The sequence below is a fragment of the Gallus gallus genome, chromosome 9 (assembly GCF_016699485.2).
Source record: "Gallus gallus isolate bGalGal1 chromosome 9, bGalGal1.mat.broiler.GRCg7b, whole genome shotgun sequence".
Classification (NCBI taxonomy): domain Eukaryota; kingdom Metazoa; phylum Chordata; class Aves; order Galliformes; family Phasianidae; genus Gallus; species Gallus gallus.
The window spans coordinates 11,601,286-11,623,294 of record NC_052540.1 but is presented as its reverse complement, the minus strand read 5'-3'; the positions used below and the strand labels follow the sequence as shown (position 1 = coordinate 11,623,294).

Here is a 22,009-nt window from a genome sequence, read left to right as displayed (position 1 = left end):
CTGTTGCAGATGACCTTAATGAAGCAGAGGTGTGATTCATCAGTCGCATAATACTTCTGATATGAGATATGTTCCCTGCTTTGGAACAGGCGCAAACCCAAACAAAACCTGACCTGACGAGGTTTGGTTCACAGAGGTCTCCTCTCTCCACGAGAATAGGTGGGGTTGCAGGCATCAGTACTGTGCACTAATATGGCACCACAGACAGAGACTTTATTTGTCATGCGAAGAGTACAAACAAAGCTTTCTAATAGATTTATTAGTAGAAAGGAAAAGAAGAATCTAGCATGGACAAACCGCATGTTCCCCACGTCTTGGCTGCCAGGACTTCCTGCCCTCAGGCTTACATATATTTATCTGGTTATAATTCAGTAAAGTCGTGTGATTTTGGGCCATTCCAAACAAATAATGCACCCAGGGTATCAGTCAAGGATGTCCTGACAATGCGATACTTCACATTTCTGTTTGAAATAAAAGATGGAGATGCTAATTAAATGCTTTTGCAAAGATGAGTTCTCTTCTCAGAAATGGATAGTATTAATTGTATCTTTTTAAATGGCTTACGGACTGTAAAAATTAAAGTGATGGCAGTTTTATCTGGATAAAATTACTAAAACATGTACATCACTGGGAGAGAGAGAGAAAAGCATATGGAATATATATATATATATATTCAGAGCTTGATTGTGCTGTTTCTTTGTATTCAAAAGCCTCTGTGACTTCACTGGAAATTTTACATATGTGACAGTTGCAGAAATGAATCCTCAAATTGTAGAGAAATCAAATTTCCATGTTAAAGACACCCTGTTTCTAATTTCACTTGGAAAAATCGCTGTTTTTCATATGCCCCCCTTCTTGTTATTTTTCCAGCCTTTCTAAACACTGGGGCTTCTCACAAGGGAGGGATACTGTAAAAAAAAGTAAAAATATATATTTAAAAAATAAAAAAGAAAGGGAGGAAGGGAGAAAAACTGTGTCTGTGTCTGCCAGGGGTCAAATATGCCACTGGAACAAGTGTTTGGTGTCAAGTACACTGTCAGGAGTAAAGAGGAACATTGGTAATGCCATTTGCACCCCAGTGCTCAAAATAAAATATTGATGGCAGCATTCCCTGAGAAATTGAATTACTAGGAAAAAAATCTAAAAAATATGCAATTCCACTGCCTTGTTGAAAGCCCTCACATAAATTATGGTCAAATTAAAGTCCTTTTGTCTTCGGCACACTCACTTTATGACCTTGAGGGATGTTCCCATATGAACGTCTGAGGTTTTCTTCTTTAGAAAGAGTTGTATTTCACATGTACTCAGTGGCCAAGGAGAAAAGTGCAACAAATAGCTAGGTTTGAATGGGTGAAAGTCAGTTTGTTTGCAGGAGTCGTGAGATGATCTCTATTTAAATGTCCCCATTTAAACCCCCAAAATGATTCATCTTTAGAGAATCTCAAAATAACAGAGGTGTGCTGATGACAAAGGGTTAAGCCCCACCAGCTAAGCCAGTTTGTTCCCAACTGCACTGACAGACGGTGGGACTTAGCAGGTGATGAGAGTTCCCTTTCTGTTGTCTACTCAGCCATCAGCAGCTAGTGGCTGGATGTTAGATAGCTTCCCCTCTCACTAAGCTGAAAATAAAAAATCAAGGTCCTTTTAAATATATGTGATAACTCTGTCTACTATACCTCTAAGAAAAGTTAAAATCTTTTAAATATTATGCATTACCTCAAGTTTCCAGTGCACACTGTATCACCAAAGTGATTCAAACAAACAAAGAAAAAAGATCTGCTTCCTAAGTTACTACTGTTTCAAGAAGACAATCATGATGTGACTCTACTGGTTTCCTATTACCTGTATTCAATTCTATCTGGGAAAGAAAATATGAAATAAAAATCAATAACCTGCCAGCAATTAAAAATGTTAACATATTTTATACCCACTAACATCGTGTTTCAAGCAAATTAATGATATCCCACCAACCTCTTAAGCAGGAAGGGATGTAGCCTTCACTTGCTCCCTGCATGACATAGGCACAGGCCACTGAGAGTATAAAGAGGCTAAAACTTTCCTTTCTCTGAAAATAAGGTCACCAAGAAATACAGATACTCAGGATCTCAGGATATAGACCTGCAGTTGGTTGAATAACGTCAAATATGGGAAATCTGAGCACCTCACACAGTGCTTAGCATCCTGTAAAACAGTAGTGCCCTCAGATAGGCTCTGACCAAGCATCTGCCTCCTGATCTTTACAAGGAGACTATCACTAATAACATTACTAGCATAGTACTACAAATTAATATCTTCCTCAGTCATAAATATTATTTCCAGAAGTCTTGGTAACTGCTTTCCCCCATTTTCAGATATAATCCACTCTGCTAAATTTTAAGAGCAGTTTTACAGAATTGATGCAAACATGCCTCAACTTAAGATCCCACAGCAGTATAATAAATATTCATCAGTACTACGTTTCTCTTTATTCACTTCCCAAGATGCAAAATAGCTAAATAACACAAATTTGTTACAGTGGCAACAGCAACACAATTATGGTTAGTGGCCTGCTGCTGCTACCATCCAAAATCCAGCTCGCAATAATATAAAACTCTTGACAGGCCATTCATGGATCAAACTTAAAATACGAGGGAAAAAGAGAAATGGTTTTAATGACTGGAAGCTTATGGAACTCCCAGTAGCAAATGGACGCATGGAAAAGAAAAGCAAACGTACAGTGGGATGAACAAAAACGTGCGTATTGCACATAGATTTAATATATACACACAATAATTACCTGGGCACTTCCATAAGGCCACATCAGATGGGACCATGGGCAGCCTGACTGAGTGACTGGCAAACCTGCCCATGGCAGGGGTTCAAACTGGATGGGCTTTAAGGCCCCTTCCAAGCCAAGCCATTCTGTGATTTTATTGTAAGAGGTGGAGAGCCTGAGGGATGCTCTCTGCCAAGCTAAGAGTCCAAGCTGAGCTCAGGACAGACAGGTGGAATGGAGGACGGCACAGGGAGCACTCCCAGGTAGGATGCTCTCACTCTTTGATTTGTCACTAGACATTTCATCAGGAACAAAATGCTCCCCTGCCATTAGTGCTCTGCTCTTACTGGGCTTTCTCTGTGGACTGGAGAAGGAGGAAGAGGGAGGAAAAGTTTTCTTCAGTGAGCAGCTGAGAGCAGCCAAGCAGAGCCCATCTCCGGCCTAACTCAAACAAGGTTTTCCCGTCACTGTCTGAGGAGCTGAGGAAAGAACCGACAGAGGTCAGCAGCCACCCGGCTGCTGTGACCTTCCCAAGGAGATGGAACCCCTCCCGGCCCCCACCAGCCCACGACTGGCCCCAAGGGCTCCAGGACATTCGCAGGGATTATCTCCGAAATCAGGTCAACCACTCAAAGAAGGAGCACTCGCTCATCTCCTCACGAAGGCTCGCACCTCCCAGTGCGACAACAGGAGCTTCACTTACTGAAACTTATTAAAAATAAATAAATAAATCTGTAGCTCCGCGTGCTAACGGCCAATGAATTATTAACAGGAATAATTACAACTAATACGCGGTTGTAAAAATAAATGAATAAAGTACATTTCATTACGCAGTACCCTTGTTTTTTTTTTTTTATGGTGCTTTTTGATTAGGCACTAATTTGCAAAATGTGGTAATGTGCAATATGCATCCTAGTCATTACTGACATCATTCTGTACTTTAGTCAACAGGCTGACAAACTGACATGTTGCACCAGTGCCTCTTCTATGAGAGAAGAAACAAATGGAGAGGGGTTCCTATAGAAGTCAGTTTACAGCACTCAGGCAGTGAGGAGTAACCACTGCTGCAGAAGGGCCTTTGGTATGGCATAGGGATATAAATCAAAGTAAACAATAACGGTCTGACCAAAGACCTCTGATTTCGGTTTGTTTTGTTTGCACACATTTTTTCTTCTGGAATCTCTGATTCAATCTGGTGAGAATATCTATGTGCCACCCAGAGGGTAAATATAAGGCAGCGTGGATCAACACCAGTTCCGACACCCAATTTTGAGAAACATATGTTCTCCTCAACAGATATATGGGTGTTATCGTTGGCACTGCTATAAATAAATCTTAAATCATCTTCAGTCAAAATAAGGAGTACCCTAAGGTTTCACTTTCATCAGTTAACAATAACACTTCTGGAAAAACATTAAGCCTAAAGGATAGAATATTTATTATTCGACAAAAACTATCTTACAAAATATTATGTTTCAATTCCCAGATGATTTACATAATAGATTATTACAGCTGCTATAACAATCCCAAAGCTGGTTTTCTTTTTCTGAGATGCCTTTGAATCCTTTAAGACTTTGAGTGTTTTTCCAGGTTTCGTTTTATTAAATTAGCATGTCATGACAAAATACCTGCACGTCTTTTCCTAGAACCCAACCGGCTGCTATCTCTGCTCGACAAAAGTGGGAGAACTCATAGGTGATTTCAAAGCCACCTGTTGAGCCGAGATCCAAAGAAGAAATATTCCTTCTTCCCCAGCCCAGGCTCTGTGCAGGCTGGGGGGCAGTGAGAGGCTTTGCAGGGTATGGATGTGTACAGTGCATGGCCAGATCAGAGCCTCCTGTCAGATAGAGCTGCAACTCAGCCTTTTAATCAGAGACTTAAAATAAATGGCTCTGCCCTGAGTCTCCTCTCCAGCAAAACTCCTCTTGAAGCATGCTGGGTCCATTGTTTAATTCCATACACGTGCGGATTTTATTTTGGGATGAGCAAATAATTAATGCATTAAAAGGTTCCATGGGACATCCAGAAAGTCGCCATGAAAAATTATTGTCAGTGCAGTGCAGAGATGCTGCTTTATAGAATTAGCCCATAAAATAGTATCATGTGTAATTGCATTCATGTTGTCACTGTCTCTTTGCAAATCTCCAGAGATTTACAGCACCACACACTGGAGCAAGACCATCTAATATTTACAATGTTTCATTATTTTCATCTACTTGGAACGAAACCTATAGACTTATATGAAATCCAACGTGATGTGTCAGAAATAGCTGGATTTATGGCCGTTCACACAACGCAGGCAGACACAATACCGCAGTAATTGCAAGCTACCAAACAGCTGCATGGCATTTACTCAAAATACTTTATGCATTTAGCACACTTATTGAGCGGAACTTGAAATAGGCTCATTGTTTATTTGGGCATGACAGAGGGGAAATGTTGTTTCTTTACTAGACCTACAGAATACAAACAGATCTGGATCATAAAACCCTTTCATCATACCTCTACAGGTAATGATAATATTTGAACTAGTAACAACTTTGGCTGGTGAAAAGTTAAAAGCCTGCAGAACTTTGCTTATAGTTTACCTCGGCGTCTTTCTTGCAAGAGGACAGTCAGGCGGTTCCTGCATTGCTTTCATATCAGAAGTGAGTTGTTTACAACTTTCTGAAACGTTTAGGATTTCATATTAATATTTCCTGATTTATGACCAGAACAAACTACGGGCAGGCAGCTTTCTGCTTGTAACTGTCAGCCTGCACACAAACGCCGCACTGACAGTAAGATAATTTCCCTGTAATTGGTGTGGCCTTAAAGTACGTGCTCGAGCTCCGTCAAGAACATAGTGTTGATGTCAGTGGGAATTGTGCCAGATAAAGGAAAGAAGAATTTGGCCCTTCCTCTGTGGCTTCTGACAACACTGCACAATTTTGTGCCGTTAGGATTTTTTAATTCAACGTGTTGTTCTCCGATATACAATGGAACTTAAAGGGAGAGAGTGCCTAAACCTGGGGGTAAGTTTGTAAAGGAGGCTGTAAGGGCTTTGCAGCTGAGGGGAGAAAATGTAAAATTCCACTGATAGCTTTTCTAGATAAGCAAGTCCATATATTTTAAAAGGGGTGGAGTTTTTGAATAGCTGAGCTTTTTGCTACAGTCAATAAATATCATGAGAAGGAGAAATATGATATTAAGCAGGATCTGATCCTAAACTTATGGCTCCAGTGGGAACAGAACAAAACCCATTTATAGCATATCCCAATAGAAACAATCCATTTGCCATAGCAGTGTTTACTGCATCTGAATTCTCCCAGCAGAAAACAGCATTTTCGCAGTCAAGTTCCAATATTAGCAGGGAATTAATTATTAAGTGACATTTGTAGAACAACACTGGGGAGTGAGAGGGGGTCCCTTGTCGCTGTTGCTCCTTGGCAAACAAGCAGACAGATTTGGTAATCTGGTCAAATTTCAACTTGTGGCCATGTGGCTGAAAGAACAGATTTACTGAAAAGGACCGGAGCAGTTCCTTCAGTTGCTGCATTCATACAGAATACACTCTTCTGTAAAAGAATGGGTATTTAAGAAATGTCCTAAAGGCGGTCATTGCTCATATAAGGTGAACCCCGTGTGTAATTTCCACCAGCTCTGCAGTGCCAGCCCAGCCTTACTGTGGGTGCTTGCATCCAAACACAGATCTTTTTCACCCCGGAGATGAATCAATACATTTTAATCTAGCCCAAGAATGTTACCTGTAAATAATGTGCAGCAAACCAAAGCAAAAACTGGAAAGAGATGGACGGAGCTGTACCTGTACCGTCATTTATTCTGAGCCCAAAGCCTGTTCCAGCTCAACAGGAGTCTCCCATTGATTTCAGTATGTTTTGGTTCAGTCCCTTGCTTCAGATCTCCTGTGTGGCACCGGTTAATGTAGTTACACCTCCTGGCTGCCTCTTTCCACTGCTGCTTACAGGAGCATTCAACAATTTGCTATCTGATAAAAAACGTTTATGGATGCATGAACCGCGTTATATTTTGATCAGACGTGCAGACTGAGTCACTCCCTTAAAAACCACAGAAGAAAACCAATCCGGCACATACAAATATTGCTTGTTTACTTCTTCAAAACACCCCAACCCTTTCAAACAAACCAAGCAGACGATTCTAAGTGATCGCGTTAGGGATATTCACCTCAGTTAAAGTCCTTCTACAAGCAGTAATGGTAAATAAAATTCAAGAACCACATCTGTTTGGTTTAAAACTTACGGCTGACTCTAACACTGCCATAAGCAGACGATGTGCTTCGCTCACCTGCGGGAAAGCTTAGGATGTTGGGTTAAAGAGAGACACTCACGTTCGCAGTGTAGCCGTCTGTGTCATAAACACAGCTCCTAAACCAAGCGTGCCAGTAAGCACAAGTCTGAGGGCTGGGGAGCTCTCAGCAAAGCAGAAAGTCACGGCAAGGAAATCCAAACTAGAATAATTAAACACGTACATCTATGGATATGAAAAAGATACTGTAAACGCTGTGATGCTGAATTTACTGATTACTGATTTATCAGTCTTGATATCTGCAGTGTTTCCCGATCTGTATTACAGAGTTGGTGAACATACGGTTCTGTTCAGCACTCGCATTGCCCACCAGATGAATATTTTCGGAGTATTTTCTAGATGGCTGTTTTTTAGGTAGTGAGCCAAAACTACGCCTGCTCTGTTAGGATATTTTCTCGTGTTCTACACTTTAAAACCTGAAGTTGCACCGTAACCACCCTCCGTGCAGTATTTCCTGCTGGCTTTGGTGTAAATGTTCACCACTCAAGCATCAAAGAGAGGTGAAATTCTAAATGGAAAATAATACTTTTCAACAGAAAAAAAAAAAAACGTTCTTCCAGAAATATTCCATCTCGTCCCAGCTTACTGCTAACATTTGAGCTGCCTGAGCTCGCTTGGCCTGCAACCTGCTAAGGTATCCTGGCTGGGCAGCTCTTCCATTTCTCTGCTGCGAATTGTTAGCAAAGCCTACATGAAATAAAATGGAGGAAGGGATACGCAGTGGGATCTGCACGAGGTTGTTATCAATTTCCGCAGCGACTGTTTTACATTCTGACTGCAAAAGGTGCACCAAAAAAAAAAAAAAAATGGGTCTGAGGGAGAATTCCGAATCTCACAGCATTTGCTTTGTATTTTTTTAATAGAAGTGCAGTGTCTGACACATCACTGCTTTGCTCCTGGAAGGTGCACATTTGAGGACGTGTTGAACTGCTCTAAGTTTAGAAAGTTTCAGAATTAAAAGGCACTATTCCCCAAGTCCTTGCCCTCTGCTCTGCCTTTTAGATAATGAAATATCTGAAGGCATTGCTCAACACGGAGGGGGGAAAAAAAGAGGCAGGGGGGCTGCAGGGGGGGAGCAGAAAAGGACAGAAAAACATATGTTTTTGCCTTTCTTTTGAGTTTATTCGGAATCATATCCATCTGGGTGAAGCAGCCAGCTCCCCTGCAAATTAATGGTCTGATGATTCAGGGAAATGTCGAGCTGGGTTCTTAGCTGTAAAATGCGTGTAAATGAAGAAAGGAGCACGTGGAGGTGAATCTAATTTGGCAGCGTGCACATTTTTCATAGATTAAGTGTTAATTTAGAAACGATCACCTCCTAATAAAATGTCAGCGCTACAGCAGTTTTATTAAAACACATCTTCAAATAAAGGATCAAATTCGCTCGGACTCAGCTGCAGAGCGCCGAGGAACCTGAGCAGGGGCATCATTTATTAGCAGAGGCGACTTATTAGAGAGGGGGAAATTGCAGCCGGCTGGAACTCGGTCCCGCTTCAGATGGAAGTTGTGCCTGAGGAGCTCGGGACGGCCCCTCCGCAGTGCCCCTGCCCCTTTCCCCCGCTGCAGGGAGGGAATGGCTCTCATGGCTCTCACCTCTTCCAGCGGGGGAAAGAGAGGACTTTGGGCTGCGCTTGAAGAACGCTCCGCTGTCTCTTTAACAGCAGCTAGCAGCGTCCGCAGATGCTCAACAAATGATCGGTTAAAACCCGAAACGCGGTTTCTTTCTTTTGTAATTTCTTTTTCTTTCTTTTTTCTTTCTTTCTCGATTTTTTTTTTTTTTTTTTTTTTTTTTTGACAGCAACTTCTGGGGATCGATCCCCCTCCAGAGTTTGCCCGTGCCTTGTCATGTGAGCAACGCCCTGCCCAGCTCCACCACATCAACTCCGACGAGCCTAGCACGCGGGGCGGGGGCCGGGAACCCGCGGAGCCGCGCCGAACCCCGCGGGTCAGCCCCTATCGGCAGCGGAACGGCGGCAGCTCGGAGCCCTCCCCGCCGGGCCCGACCCCTCCGCTCGTACGCTCCCGCGGTCCCCGCTTGGAGCGGCTCTCGGGCCGCGTGCCCCGGGGGCAGCTCCCGGCGGCGGAGACGAGCCCTGAACTTGGCGGAGCCCGCGCCCCTCCAGCGGCGCAGATCCCTCCACGGCTGCGGAGCTCTGCCCCGCTCCGTGCGTGGGAGCCGAGCGCAGTGCCGGAGAAGCGGAGTGCCTAAATTGATTCGCTCCTCACTTGCTAAATTATGCCAGCCAAAGGTCAGCCGGACTCAGCGGTCTTCTTCATTTTCTTAATTTAAAAGAAGAAAAAAAAAAAAAAAAAAAGAGGGATGGGGGGGGAGGGTGATGGGGGAGGGCGGGGGAGAGAAAGCAGCAACTTATTCAAATTGAGCCTCATCTGAATAATCGTGAATTTGATCCAGTCAGAGCTGCATACTGTACATTAAAAATAAGTGTCCAGGAGGCATTTACTGCAGTTGATTTATATATATATATATATATACGGAGGGTCTAAAAATGCCACGTTTCTCCACCCCTTCCCCCCAATATGGAGTGAGTTTCAGGTACTGCGCGGACCTCGCGGTGTGGCAGCGGCGTGTCTGCAACACTTACGTTGAATGCACGAACCCCCAATCATAATTGCACGTTCACAAAGCACATATGGCAGCTGCATTCTTTGTATAGTTTGTTATAGTCTGGTGTGTAATGTAAATATCAAGAACAGACCCAAAACACAGGCTCCCTCTCCCAAAAAACAAAACAACAAGAAAAAAAGTTGCTTTGCAAACTTAAAAAGAATGACATTAGTTCCATGCTACTGTCTGAGCCAGCAATGATTATTTGGTCTGTTTGCTCCCATTCAGAGTTAAGACACGACAATAGTTTTACTCTTTGCTGCTTGACGTGAAACCAGAGGGGTTGGGCAATTCTGCTCCAAACAAATACAACTTCTACACCCGTCCCTGGGACAGCGAGCCGAGAGCTGAGCGAGTTTTGCAATGGAGAAAAGCATCACTTACCACGGCGGGGATCTAGATCTCGGCAAATGCTGCCAGTAGGTCTGAGAAGTGAAAAACTGGGAGGGAAGCGCAAAAGGCAGAAAGTTGGAAAGGGGATTTGTGTGTGTGTGTGTGTGTGTGTGTATGTGTGTGTGTGTGTGTGTGTGTGTGCGTAAGCCGGAGGGAAACGCGAGCACAGCGCTCCCTGCTCTCCCCGCTCGCCACCAAAACAAAGGTCCAGGAGTGAAAGGAGCAAAGCTGTGCCAGATCCATGCACACAGCTCCTCGGGGCCAAAGCTCAGCTCCTCTCTCTCTGCAGCTCGCGACAAGGGTTAATGCTCCGGGGGGACAGGCTAGCCGGCCCCTGCCACCATTGGCTGGGACAGAAAGCAGGTTTAAGGTGAATGTAGTGGTGCTTTGCAAGTTGCAAATGGATGATTTCAAATCGCATATCATCATAATAAATTATAACAAGCTATAATGGTAAATAACAGCAGCAATAGTAATAGCAACAATAATAATAGCAATAACAACAATAACAATAATAATAATAATAATAATAATAATAGATCCCATCCTCGTCCAGTTGGCTGAGAAGCGGTGTCGCTGCCTCCTGCCCTGCCTGACACCAAACGTAACCGTCCCGACTCCCGCTTTGCCCCTGCCTGAGCCCCGGGGCAGCTCGGGGAGCCCCGGCAATCCCAAACTGGGAATTCGGGAAAAAGGACGGGATAGGAGGAAGGGAGCGACGCAGCCATGAACCCTAAATGGAAAGGTTCAGCCTCTCACTTGGAGGAGATCAACAGTTTTTTGGGGGAGTGAAGTGACGCGGGGGGTTCCCGGTGTGGCTCGGGAGTGCTGCGGGGTTACTGTCCCTTCGCATGCACTCGCAGACACCCGGGGAGCTTCCTTTTGGCCAAAGGGGAGAAAGTAGAAAATAGAGAGAATAAAGCCGGGCTGGAAGGGGAAAAAACGCATGTTTCTGTGCGTTCAGACGCATCTGTGTAAAGGTTGGAGACAACCTTCCACATGGGGAAGCGAGGTCAGGATGTGCCCTTTTTGAAGCGAACAGGCGACATGACGGACACCGGTTTCATCGCCGCCTCTCGGTGTGGGCTGAGGCGATCCCCAGCCGGGCGGGAGGGGCTCAAGGTGCTGTCCTGGGGCTGCGCGGCCCCGTGCGCTCCGACGGGCGCAGGGAACGGACCGCCGCGTTAACGATGCTCGGGAGGGCGGCTCTGGTACCGGGAGGTGCCGACCTGCCGCCCTACAAAGGCTTTGTGGCCACTTTGAGCCGCAGAACAATGAGCGCTGGGAATTATTCCTATTTGTGTAACAAAAATCTCGATGCCTGCAAACAGAATAAATGCGTGCATGTGTTACTCGGGTCTGTCCTGTGATGTCGATGTCTCAGCAATAAAATGTGATGGACCATACTGTGTCACGGGGTTCTGCTAAGGGGAGAGGTACAGAAGGGTGTCCATGACAGCCTTTCCGCCCTTCCCACGGGCCCAGACCGCTCCGGTGGGAGCGACTCGCGGACACCCGGGCTGAGCGCTTCGGGAGTGCCGCTAATTGCGGGGGTCCCAACGTGCCGGGGAGCGGTGCTGGGCGCAGGGACGGGACGGCCGGGAGAGACAGGACGGGACGGGACGGAATGGGGCGGGACGGGACGGGAGGGAGCTGCTCCAGCTGGGTCGGGCCGGGGCGCGGCCGTGCGGAGCGGACAGCACGTGCGGCGCTGCCCTGCGCGGCCGCGGTTCCCTTCCGCGGGCAGCGGGGGGGCGACGGAGCCATAAATATTCAGCAGCACGTGGAGACGGGCCCTGCGCGGGCGCGCATGCGCCGCCGGAGTGCGCGGCGGGAGCGCGCAAACACCGCCCCCGCGCACCGCCGCCGCTCCCAGGGACCGTCCCCGAGCGGGCGGCCCCGCACCTCCCGCTGCCCCCGGCCGCCCTCCGACAGAGGCGACATCAAACAGCGAGCACATGTCCGGCGGTGCGCAGGGGGGCTGCCTGATGCGTCGGGTTCTTTCCTTTTTTTTTTTTTTTTTCTTTTTTCTTTTTTTTTTCCTTTCCTTTCCTTCTGCTCCGTTCTTAGTGGGATTTTGGAAGTGAGAAAGATCGGAAAGGATCTGAAAGTCTCAGCCCGTGCCAATGCACAACTCGCGGGCCGGGCTGAGAGCAGCCCAGTCCCGCGGACCGCGGACGGCGGAGTGTGGCCGTGGGTCGGTGCTCGGCGCTCCGTGTGCCGCGCTCCTGCCAACGCCGCGCTGGATCCGAGGTGTAAACACATCCCCAGCCCCACAGGCACACACGGAGCAGTTCTTAACAGCACTTTCATAGAGAGGTAGTATGATCCTATATATCTAAAAGGTAATTAATTTGATTTATTATACTTGAAAAATCCTGTCTGCAGTACGGGCGTCATCTGGAAACTTCATGCTATTTTATACTATCGCTCTAGAGCCGAAATAAATGTTACGAATTGATGACAGCTTCCAGCTGCATGATAAAAATAGCCCCTTCGCCTCGCAGGATCGTGTTTCTTGTTATCGAAGATGAACCAAAGCTGACCCATGGAGTTGTGCAGAGAAAAAAAATGGATATAAAATAAAAACCTTGGCTACGTTTAATACACAATGAACCTGAAATCGCAGCTTGGTTGTGGTGGAACGGAATCCACTTCGGTGCGCTCAGTAAGTCAGAGAAATCCATCCTGAGCTCAGCCCCAACCAAGGACCTCGGGTATTAATCTCTCCGAATGAATTTGGAGAATATGCCCCTTTTGTTACAAACGCCATCCGTTCTACACAGACGTCCGCACGAAATAATTGAGGTTACGTGAACCTCCTGCACTGCACCTCCGCGTGAAGCACACCGATATGTGTGTCTTTCTGGAAGCACTGCCGTTTCTTCACATATAAATACAGATAGATAGCGGTGCGGGTATAGATACATAGACATATATTTAGTAAAACCGGTAACACGAAGGGTGATTCTGGTGAGCGTGTGTGTAGCGCACGCGTACCCCGTGGGTTACCCCAAAGCAGAGCCCGTACCCCCGAGCTGCGGGAATGGGGCTGCGTGGCCGCAGCGGGCCCAGCCGGGCCTCCCGGCTCTCCCGGCCTCTCGCCGGCAGCACAGCCCCGCTCGGGGCCGGGCCGCTGCTTTTGGAGAAGAAAGCAAAGGTTTCTCCTCCGAAACGCTGCACCGCGGGGCTCGCTGCTGTGTTTCGAGGTGCGCGGCGCACACGTGTGCGCGTCCCGCGGTGCGCGGTGCCCGGCCGCGGGGCTGCGAGCGTGCGCGTGTGGATCTGCGCGTTTTGGAACCGTGTCCGATAAAAGGTACCCCTTCGCCCGTGGGGATATCGCTCGCAAATTCCTTGCCCTCTGAGCTCCAGCGGTAACACGCACACCGCCTCCTCCGGCATCGGGTCACTCGGAACGCCCTGCCCCGTCCCAGCAGCCTTCTGCTCTCGGGCGTTCTGCGCCCCTCCCGCTGCTGCCGTGTCCCCGCCGCCACACCGCGGCTCCGCGCCGGGCTCAGTCCTCGGGCGCGCCCCGCGCTCCCTGCGCGCAGCCGGCACCGGCCCGCAGCCGAGCACCGGAGCCTCTCGCAAAGGAGCAAATGCTCCGGCCGAGGAACAGCTGACCAAGTGGAGGCCGTAGAGTAGCGTAGCCAGAAAGGCAGCGATTGTAACTCCCAACTCTTCGTGCAGCTCTACAGGCACTGCCACTTCCTTAAGGCTAAAACAAATGGGAGATAAGTAGTGGAGGCCAGCGTGGAACGTGTGTCCCTATTTGAAGCAGGGTTCGCTTTAAGGAAGCTAACTTTGTCTTATGAATGCCAGCCTCGCCTTCTTAAAAAATTCAAGCGACCATTCACAAGCCATTAAAGAGACCTGAAAGGCGACTCTTCGAGGGCAAATGGAAGAGCCCGATTATTGTTTTGCATTTAACTTTCGGCTTCCAAACAGCTCCAACACGGCCGTGGTTTGCTGCGTGAACACTGCTATGGCGGGGACGGCACGCCAGCACCTCACGCACCGCAAGCAGCCCCTCTGGGCGCTCCCTGGGCGCTCGCAGCCTCCGCACGGTGGGGCCCAGCCTCTGGCTGCCGGCACGGCGAGCTCGGGAGCGAGCGGCCCGCAGACTAAAGCATCCCGAGCAGTCACACATTAAGGACAAGAGCAAAATAACGGCCCCCGTCGAGGCTGAAGAGCCGAGATTCGTTTTTCTCCCCGCAGACCTTCGGGAGGAGTTCTGCACAGGGTGCATCGCTGGAGGAAAGTTGGTTCCAGCGAGGCAACCAGCGCGGAGAAAGCCGCCCCGCAGCCTCTCCGCCTGCTCGATGCCCCCAGCTCTGCCGGGCACCTCGGGACGCTGCTCCCCTCCTCACGGCCGAGCGGGAAGCACCGCCGTGCCGTGGGCTGGGGTTCAGAGCATTAATCGCCACTAACGCAGACCACCTATGGGACCGCACGGTGCCCCCAGACAGAAAACAACAGCAGCAGCAGCCAGACAACCGAACACCACCTCGTGCTGCGGGGTGCTCACACAACCCTCAGCCCGAAAGTTGGCCGAGCGCTCGGCCCCAAGCGCCGAGACACACGCAGGCACAGAGTAGTGCTCAGCCACCAATGCAGACTGCACACAAGTTCAGACCAACTTGCCATACGCATCTTTAAAACACCTCTCCCGCACCGCGCTTCCCTCTCAGCCCACCTCTCGGTGGGACAGGGCCGTCCCTATTCCCTATTCCCACCACTTTCTCCGTTAGCTGAGCTCAGGACTCTCTATCCGATCCCCGTCCGGGACGGCGAACCGCGAGCCGCGCTCGGGGCGCCTTAACCCCCATATCCCCGCGGCCGCGCCCCGCTCAACGCGCTCCCCCGGGCAGCAGCGCTCCGTGCCGGGGTCCCTGCGGGCCGAGCAGCTCCGGTGCCGCCGGGCCCTGCAAGGTGGCGCTCTCAGCATGGCGCGGCGCTCCGCCTTAGAATAAACGCTGCGGGAAGGGAAAGTTCGCGCCGAGCTGCGGGAGCGCTGCCCCGAAAGGAGCTCCGAGCCCGCACCGAGAAGTTTGGTGCTAAGGGGAACGGGGTGCGGGGAGAGGGGAGCTGACAAACCGCTCGGGGAGCTGTGGAAATGTTAGGGACAAAGAAAAGCACTCGCGTGGGTTTGCCGCAGGACAGCCCGGAGCGCTGGAGGCGGCTGCACGGAGCCGAGCGCGGAGCTCCGCCGCCCCCTCCCCCCCCCCCCGCCCCCCCCGCGGTTCATATCCCCATTGAGTCGCCGTACACATAATATTTCTTTAAAGAAGCTGTTAAAGTGTCATCCTGGTCTACTGGAAGGTCAGTCCGTGCAATTCACTCTATGACATATCACAAGCGCTCGCAGCTTTAGCCAAGCTCATGATTTGTGTTGTCTGTTGATATGTTGTCTGCTTAATGGGGCGATCATGCAAGCTACAACCAGGAACAAAGCCCAACAGTTCCAACAACCGTAGCTAAGTTAGTGGAAGCAGTACAGCTTGCAAATCTATCAAACTAAACTGCAAGAAAGACAATCTGATTTAGAGAAAAGGCGTTCTGCTACAGTCATTAAGCACAAGTAATTTAGATTTTTTATATTGTCTTCTCATTTACAAATTTACTGTATCAACGCCAGCCAATGGAACGGATTTCTTAAGTAAATGAGAAATAAATAAAAGAGATAGAAAGATAATCAAATTACATAAAATAATTCTTACCCCCTAGATTTATTTTTTAGAAAGCTATTAACACTGGCAAATTTATAGTAATAATAATAACATAGCATAAGAAGTAATTGATTTAAATTAACATCACGTCTTAAGGAATATCAGCAGAAAAAAAAAGAAAGAAAAAAAAAGAAAGAAAAAGGGGAAAAAAAAGAGAGAAAAAAAGAAAAAGAAAAAGAATCAAAACCCAAAAATACACCCAACAACAACAACAACAACAACGGCCTTCGTGACACAGTGCTGCATCTCTCGGAGTGAAAGGCCCAAGGAAAGTCATGAATCCACTGCCTGAGAATTAGTTATGGTCATAAATGCTCTAAATTAAAATAGCAACCGAAATCTCCTCTGTTTTAAATCTCCTAATATATGTTATCCGAATTAATTTAATTTAGGGACCCGGTCCATGCAGATTCATGGGCAGTGCTGGAGTGGAGTGAAGCACTTCTCGTGTAACAATTCCCCACATTAATATTTATGTAGCATATGCAATCTATTTCTGTTATTTTTATGGTTGTTATTCTACGTCTGCAAAGGTCATTTAAATTATACTGCGGCCGAAAATTTGTTTCATAAATTTTGATATAAATACTAATTACACACTATAGTAATGCCAGCAGGGATCCTTTCATTTATCACATTTATATCACCTTCGCTGCTTTAGTGATGACATAATGGAAAGCAGTGAAAAACTGGGACAGTTTTATCCTAATATCCTAAAGCTAGTCGGAGTTGCAGCAGGTTGACTGAGCGAATAAGGATTCCTACCACCATTCGTGGGATTTAAGAATCTTTAATAAGGTACGAAATGTTACCAAACAGTTCTGTAAACTAAATTTTACATACCAATTCTTCTAGCCATAAATATTGAATATCTTGTAACATGTATAACCGGACCTTTACATGCGGATAAATATGGAAATTAGGATTTATATACATTATGTTCTTGTATTTGCCAAAAGCAACGGACAGATATAGTTTATATCTTTTTTTTTTTCTTTTTTAATATCACTTTACATAAACAAATGTAACAGTTTGACACGCAGATCCAGGCTTTCACTATACGAATTTCTTGACAGGACGTGTAACAACATTTTACTGCACTACTTAGACTGGACTTTGGGACGAAATGTTGCACTTTATACAAAAAAGCACATTAATACCAATAATATTCTGTTAGATCGACGTTTAGACTGTAATAATACAAAGTAATTCACATTTTGGTACACATTTACTAGAACATTCTTGCCATTCAGTACAAATAGTTGGATTTCTACCTCTCCCCTCGGCCCCCCCACCTCCACCCCCCGCTCCGCTCCCCCCCGCCCGCCCCTCCCCCCACATAGATGCAACCACAACTCCACGGCTCCCCGGCTTCGACTGCGATATAACTATGTACAAAATCAAACAGTACGTTCGTGTTTTTTGTGTGTGTTTTTTTTTCTCTCTTTTTGTTTTTTGTTTTTTTTTTCTTTTTGAAGCTAATAATTCTGTATTTACAAGAGGGAGTGGGGGGAAGGCCGCTGCCCGAGCAGACATGCAGTTGGAGAGCTCTAATCAGTGGTTTCCAGTACAGCCCTACACGGTTGGCATTTGCCCTGGTAACCTTGTCTTCTTATGCATCCTACTAACCCCTTCGCCTACCAAGCCTTGGAACAGAGCAGAGCTGAACAGTCCAAAAAGTAAAAAGGAAAAAAAAAAAGTAATAATAATTAATTAAAAAAAAGGAAGGATAAAAAGGAAAAAAAAATGATAGAAATAAAAGAGAAAAAAAAAGGAAAAAAAACAAACAAAAAAATGAGTCTTCATTTTACTCAGTCCTGGGTCTACTGGCAGTATTTTGTTTTTGTTTGCTTTTTTTTTTAAATTCTGATTTCAGAGTGTTCATTATTTTTGGAGTCTTTTAAATAGGGTCTGGATTCGCTCGCTTGGGGCTTTTTTGTTTTGTTTCGGTTTGTGTTTTTTCGCTGTTTTGTTTTAGCGCTTTAAACGTACCATTCGTTAAAATTTGATGTAAGCGTGCTGTGGCTGGACGTGTGGTGGACTGCGGAGGAGGAAGGGGATAAGGAGCTGGCGGTCTGGTTTTCTGTGGATGGAGACACGATGGTTGGAGGGGTGGAGGACTCGTAGCCTGAGCTGGCGGCGGGAGAAGGCTGGGACCCCTGCGAGGACGATTCATGGACCTGAAAGAGAAAACCCGGGCAGAAATAGAGCGCGGCGGCGGCCCCAGGCCCCGGTGGCGGCGGCGTTCCGCGGGGACGCGCCCAACATCGGCACCCGGCGCCGAGCTGCGGCCCGGTCCCCCCCTCGGGGCTCTCCTCGGGACCGGGCCCTGCGCGCTGGGGCTCCCCCCCTCCCTCCCCGGCCGCTCAAACGGCGCTGCCCGGCGCGGCGGGGCGGGGGCGGCCCCGAGCGGGCTCCGGGCCGGGGCTCTGCTCTCCTCGGCGGCCCCGCGCCGCTCTCCTCGCTCCGCCCGCGGGCACCGCTCCCTACGGCCCGGCGGGTGCTGCCCGCGGCCGTCCCCGCAGCCCCTTCCCCCGGCCAGGCCCGAGGCGGAGCCGCAGCGCCCCGCACAGCGGGCGCCCTCCATTTACCTTCATGTGCTTTCTGAGGGAGCTGGGGTGCGTGTAGGACTTGTCACACATTTTGCAGAGATAGGGCTTGTCGGAAGTGTGCACATGCATGTGCTTTTTGCGGTCGCTGCTGTTTGCAAAGCGCCTGTCACAGCCCTCGAATTCACACTTAAATGGTTTTTCACCTATTGCAGAGGGAAGGAGGGGGGGAAAAACGGATCGGATTAGGCAGGGCCGCCGGATCTCTGCTCGCCCCCACCGCAGCGCCGGACGGGAGCCCGGGGCTCCACCGCAAACACTCGCAACTTTCGAAGTTCAGCGGGGCTCAAAGCCCCAAGCCTTCCTTCTCTCCTCTGTCCTATCCGCACCTCCGACCCGCTCTCGGCGCCCATTTCCAAATGGGGGGAGGGGGGAGAGCACCCAAGAACTTTTCTTTTTCCCCTCTCTCCGTTCGCAGGGGCGAGTTCCAGCTGCAGCCCAGCCCCGGGCGCAGCTCCCTCTCCCTTCTCGCAGCGCTCGAAGCGAGACACAGAGCTAGCGTGCCGCTCTTTCCACCCGATCTCCGCGTCTGCTTGCCGTTTTCATGCCTCGCTCTCGTGATATTCTCCCCTCGGCCCCCCTCCCCCGTATTTTCCGCAGTACCGAGCGCGGCCCGGCCGGACCGAGGCACGCACGGCGGCCGCAGCCCCACGAGCCCTCCTCGCAGCAGCTCGGCGCGGGGCGGTGCGGGGGGAGCGCTCCCGGCCCAGCGCAGCGCGGCCGCCTCCCGCGGCGGGGAAAAGTTCTCAGGCCCCCGGCGCCCGCCCTCCTCCGCACAACAATAACACGCGAACGCGCTCGGCTCGGTTGATTTCCAATCGCTCCACGGAATTAAATATTTACCAGCCCCTGAATCGCACGGGGGAGACGGATGAGCTGCCTGCAATATTTAGCACCGTTTCTCGTCGCGCCACGCTCAAAACTGCCGAAGAACTATTAATTAAAACCTATAAATTTACCAGGACGGGTCGCTGCGATTTTTTTTCCCCTCCTGCCCTCAGCACTCCGACAGCAAACCGCGCCTCTCTCCCCCTCCGCCTCCCGGGCACCGCTCGCTTTTTGTCGCGGCCGCCGCCGTGCCCGAGCTCGAGCCCGCACCGCCGTGCGGCTCCGCGGCCCCGGGAGCAGCAAACGGCCCCGGAGCGGCCCGGCCCGACCCGGCCCCGCGCGTCCACGCGCGGACAGAAAGGCTACAGAGAAGGTTACCGTACCTGTGTGAGTTCTTTTGTGTATTTTGAGATTCTCTGATCTGGCAAACACTTTGCCACAGCCTGGGAAAGGGCAGGGGAAAGGTTTTTCACCTGTGTGGACTCGGATGTGATTTACGAGTTTGTATTTGGCCTTGAAAGGTTTCCCTTCTCGCGGGCACTCTTCCCAGAAACATATGTGATTGGACTGCTCGGGTCCTCCAACGTGCTCCACGGTGACATGAGTCACCAGCTCGTGCATCGTGCTGAAAGTTTTGTTGCAGGACTTTTTGGGGTTCGCCAACTGCTCGGGCTCAATCCACTTACAGATGAGTTCCTGCTTGATGGGCTGCCGCATGTAGCGGAAGAAGGCCCCCGCCCCGTGGTGCGCTGCCATGTTCATGTTCATGTGGCCGTAGCCGTGCAGCTGGCTCGAGGCGTAGTGCTCGGAGCGGGGGCTGGTGACCTGGCCGTACTGCTCGGCTCGGCCGTACATGTCTCCGGAGAAGCCCAGGCGCATCTGCCCGTTCACCACGTTGGGCGAAGCGTGGCCGGCGGCTTGCTCGTGCAGCCCGGGGAAAAGTATATGTCCCGCGGCATCGCCGTGTCCGTGCGGGCCGCCGAAGCCGCCGGCGGCGGAGGCGAAGAGGCTGTGCTGGGCGCTGGCGGCCGCGGCCTCCCCGAAGCCGCGGTTGCGGAACAGAAAGTCCCGGGTGGAGTTGAACGCGGCGCTGGAGTAGGAGCCGACGTGGGGCGGGTGGTGGTGGTGCCCCAGCGCCGCCGCGTAGCCCGGAGCCTGCGAGGTGAAGGCGGTCTGCCCGGCCGAGGCCAGCTCGTGGCCGCCGGGGTTGAGTTTGAAGGCGCCCATGCCGTCGGCGAAGGGGTTGATCCCCAGCCCCACTTCTCTGTCCGTGACATCGGCCGCGGAGTGGTGGCGAGACGATCCGAACGTAGTGACTCCTATGGCGGGATACTGCGGTCCAGCATCCAGAAGCATCTTCCCAGCGTCGATGCAGCAACCCAAAAAAAAGCACGCGCGCACGCACACAACGCGGAGAGAAGCAGCAGCAGCGGCGGCAGCGGCGAAAACACCCTCTCTGGAAAGTCGGCGACGATCACCACCAAAGCAACCACATCAAAAACACCCCCTTCGGCATCAGCGCGGGGGGGAGAAAAAAAAAGGGGGGGAGGAAAAAAAAAAAAAAAAAACAGAGGCTGGTGGGAAAGGGGGGAAAGAGATCTTCGCAGTCGCAAATAATAACAATAAAAAAAGGTGCCCCCCCCCAGAAAAAAAAAAAATATTCACTGTCTCTCTGCTTTGACTTTTCTGGGAGGCTGAAGTGGGGAGGGGGGTTGGGGTGGGCGCAAAAAGAAACTGCCCGCAAATAACAATAACGGCGAGAGCTCGGCGCGGGCAGCAGAAAAACAAAACAAAAAAGAAACTTCCTTCAGTGATTTTTTTGGCTATAGGAATGTGGCGAAGTGGCCGAGAGGTTGTTTCTCTCTCCTCTTCGAGCTTCCCCACACTCTCCCCTATTTTTTTTTTTTTTTGGCCTTTTTTTTTTTTTTTTTCAGCTTTGCAAAAAAAGGCGCAAATCATGCACAATATTGTCTTTTGCGGTTTATCTTCCTGGGGAGAAACTTTCACCTCCTCAGCCGGGCGGTGAACGCGAGACTGATAGCGGCAATCATTCCTGCAGATAAATGAATTGAAAGGACGACACCGGCCCCCCCCTTGATGAATGGGAGCCGGGGGCGGGGCGACGTGCGGGCGGACGTGGGCGCTGATTGGCTGCCGGCGGCTCCCCCTTCCCCGCGTAACTCCCCCCGGCCCCGCCAACGAGGGGCGCGCACGGCCGCCGCCCGCCGCTGATTGGCCGCTCCGCCTCATCAATCGCAGGTATTGTGAGCGCCCTGACAGCCCTTTGGACAAACAGGGCTTCCAGGAGTAGCAACTTTTTTTTTTTTTCCCCCTTTTTTAATAATAAACCTTTTTCTTTTTTTCTTTTTTTTTTTTTTTCTTTCCCCACGCAAATATTTCCAACGCATCTTTTTGTGTCTATGTGTGCTAAGGAAAAAAAAAATAATAATAATCTTTGATTATCCTTAAGGTTCCTTTCTCCCCCTGTCTCCCTCTCTCTGCCCCTCTCGCTCCAGCACTCCTATAATGACGGTAATGATGGTTTCGTGGTGATTCCGATTTTTTAAGATCACTGAGCAACTTTTTAGGCTCTGAAAAGAGGAGCCCCGTAGTGACTCGCTGCTTTTGAAGTTGCTGTTTGCCGCCTGGTTAATACCGGAACTCTCCGAGAGTAGGTGCTGGGTGCGCTGGGCTTTATCTGTAGCCAACAGGCGTGATTGTGGGGGGAGCTGCCTCTGCCCTC

At 49.6% G+C, this 22,009-nt stretch overlaps 1 protein-coding gene and 1 non-coding gene across 3 annotated transcripts in view; both read right to left on the bottom strand.

The window, feature by feature from the left end:
* The window catches only part of LOC107054107, a 186,825-nt gene extending 176,443 nt beyond the window's left edge, over positions 1-10,382 (bottom strand). The window contains exon 1 of the transcript XR_006930838.1: positions 10,092-10,382. This is a non-coding gene — a transcript (uncharacterized LOC107054107). The remainder of the gene's footprint in view (positions 1-10,091) is intronic.
* A 5,418-nt stretch (positions 10,383-15,800) lies between these two features.
* ZIC1 (Zic family member 1) lies at positions 15,801-21,327 on the bottom strand. Of its 2 annotated transcripts, none has more exons than XM_046898289.1 (3): positions 19,398-20,637; positions 18,421-18,584; positions 15,801-18,009 (listed from the first exon to the last, which is right to left on the bottom strand). In XM_046898289.1, exons 1-3 carry the CDS (start codon positions 20,620-20,622, stop codon positions 17,812-17,814), a joined length of 1,587 nt encoding a protein of 528 aa, XP_046754245.1. In that variant the 5' UTR covers positions 20,623-20,637; the 3' UTR covers positions 15,801-17,811. The 2 variants fall into 2 exon arrangements, with proteins under 2 accessions (XP_046754245.1, NP_989585.2); NM_204254.2 differs by having other exon boundaries at positions 16,604-18,009; positions 19,650-21,327.
* Between the last annotated feature and the right edge of the window lie 682 nt (positions 21,328-22,009).

Excerpts from the sequence above, each read along its gene's own strand:
- ZIC1 (XM_046898289.1), bottom strand. The coding sequence starts at position 20,622 with ATGCTTCTGGATGCTGGACCGCAGTATCCCGCCATAGGAGTCACTACG. Across the intron at positions 18,585-19,397 it reads AATCGCAGCGACCCGTCCTG|GTGAAAAACCATTTAAGTGT; the intron begins GTAAATTTATAG and ends CCTCTGCAATAG. Across the intron at positions 18,010-18,420 it reads CCCTCAGAAAGCACATGAAG|GTCCATGAATCGTCCTCGCA; the intron begins GTAAATGGAGGG and ends TTTCTCTTTCAG.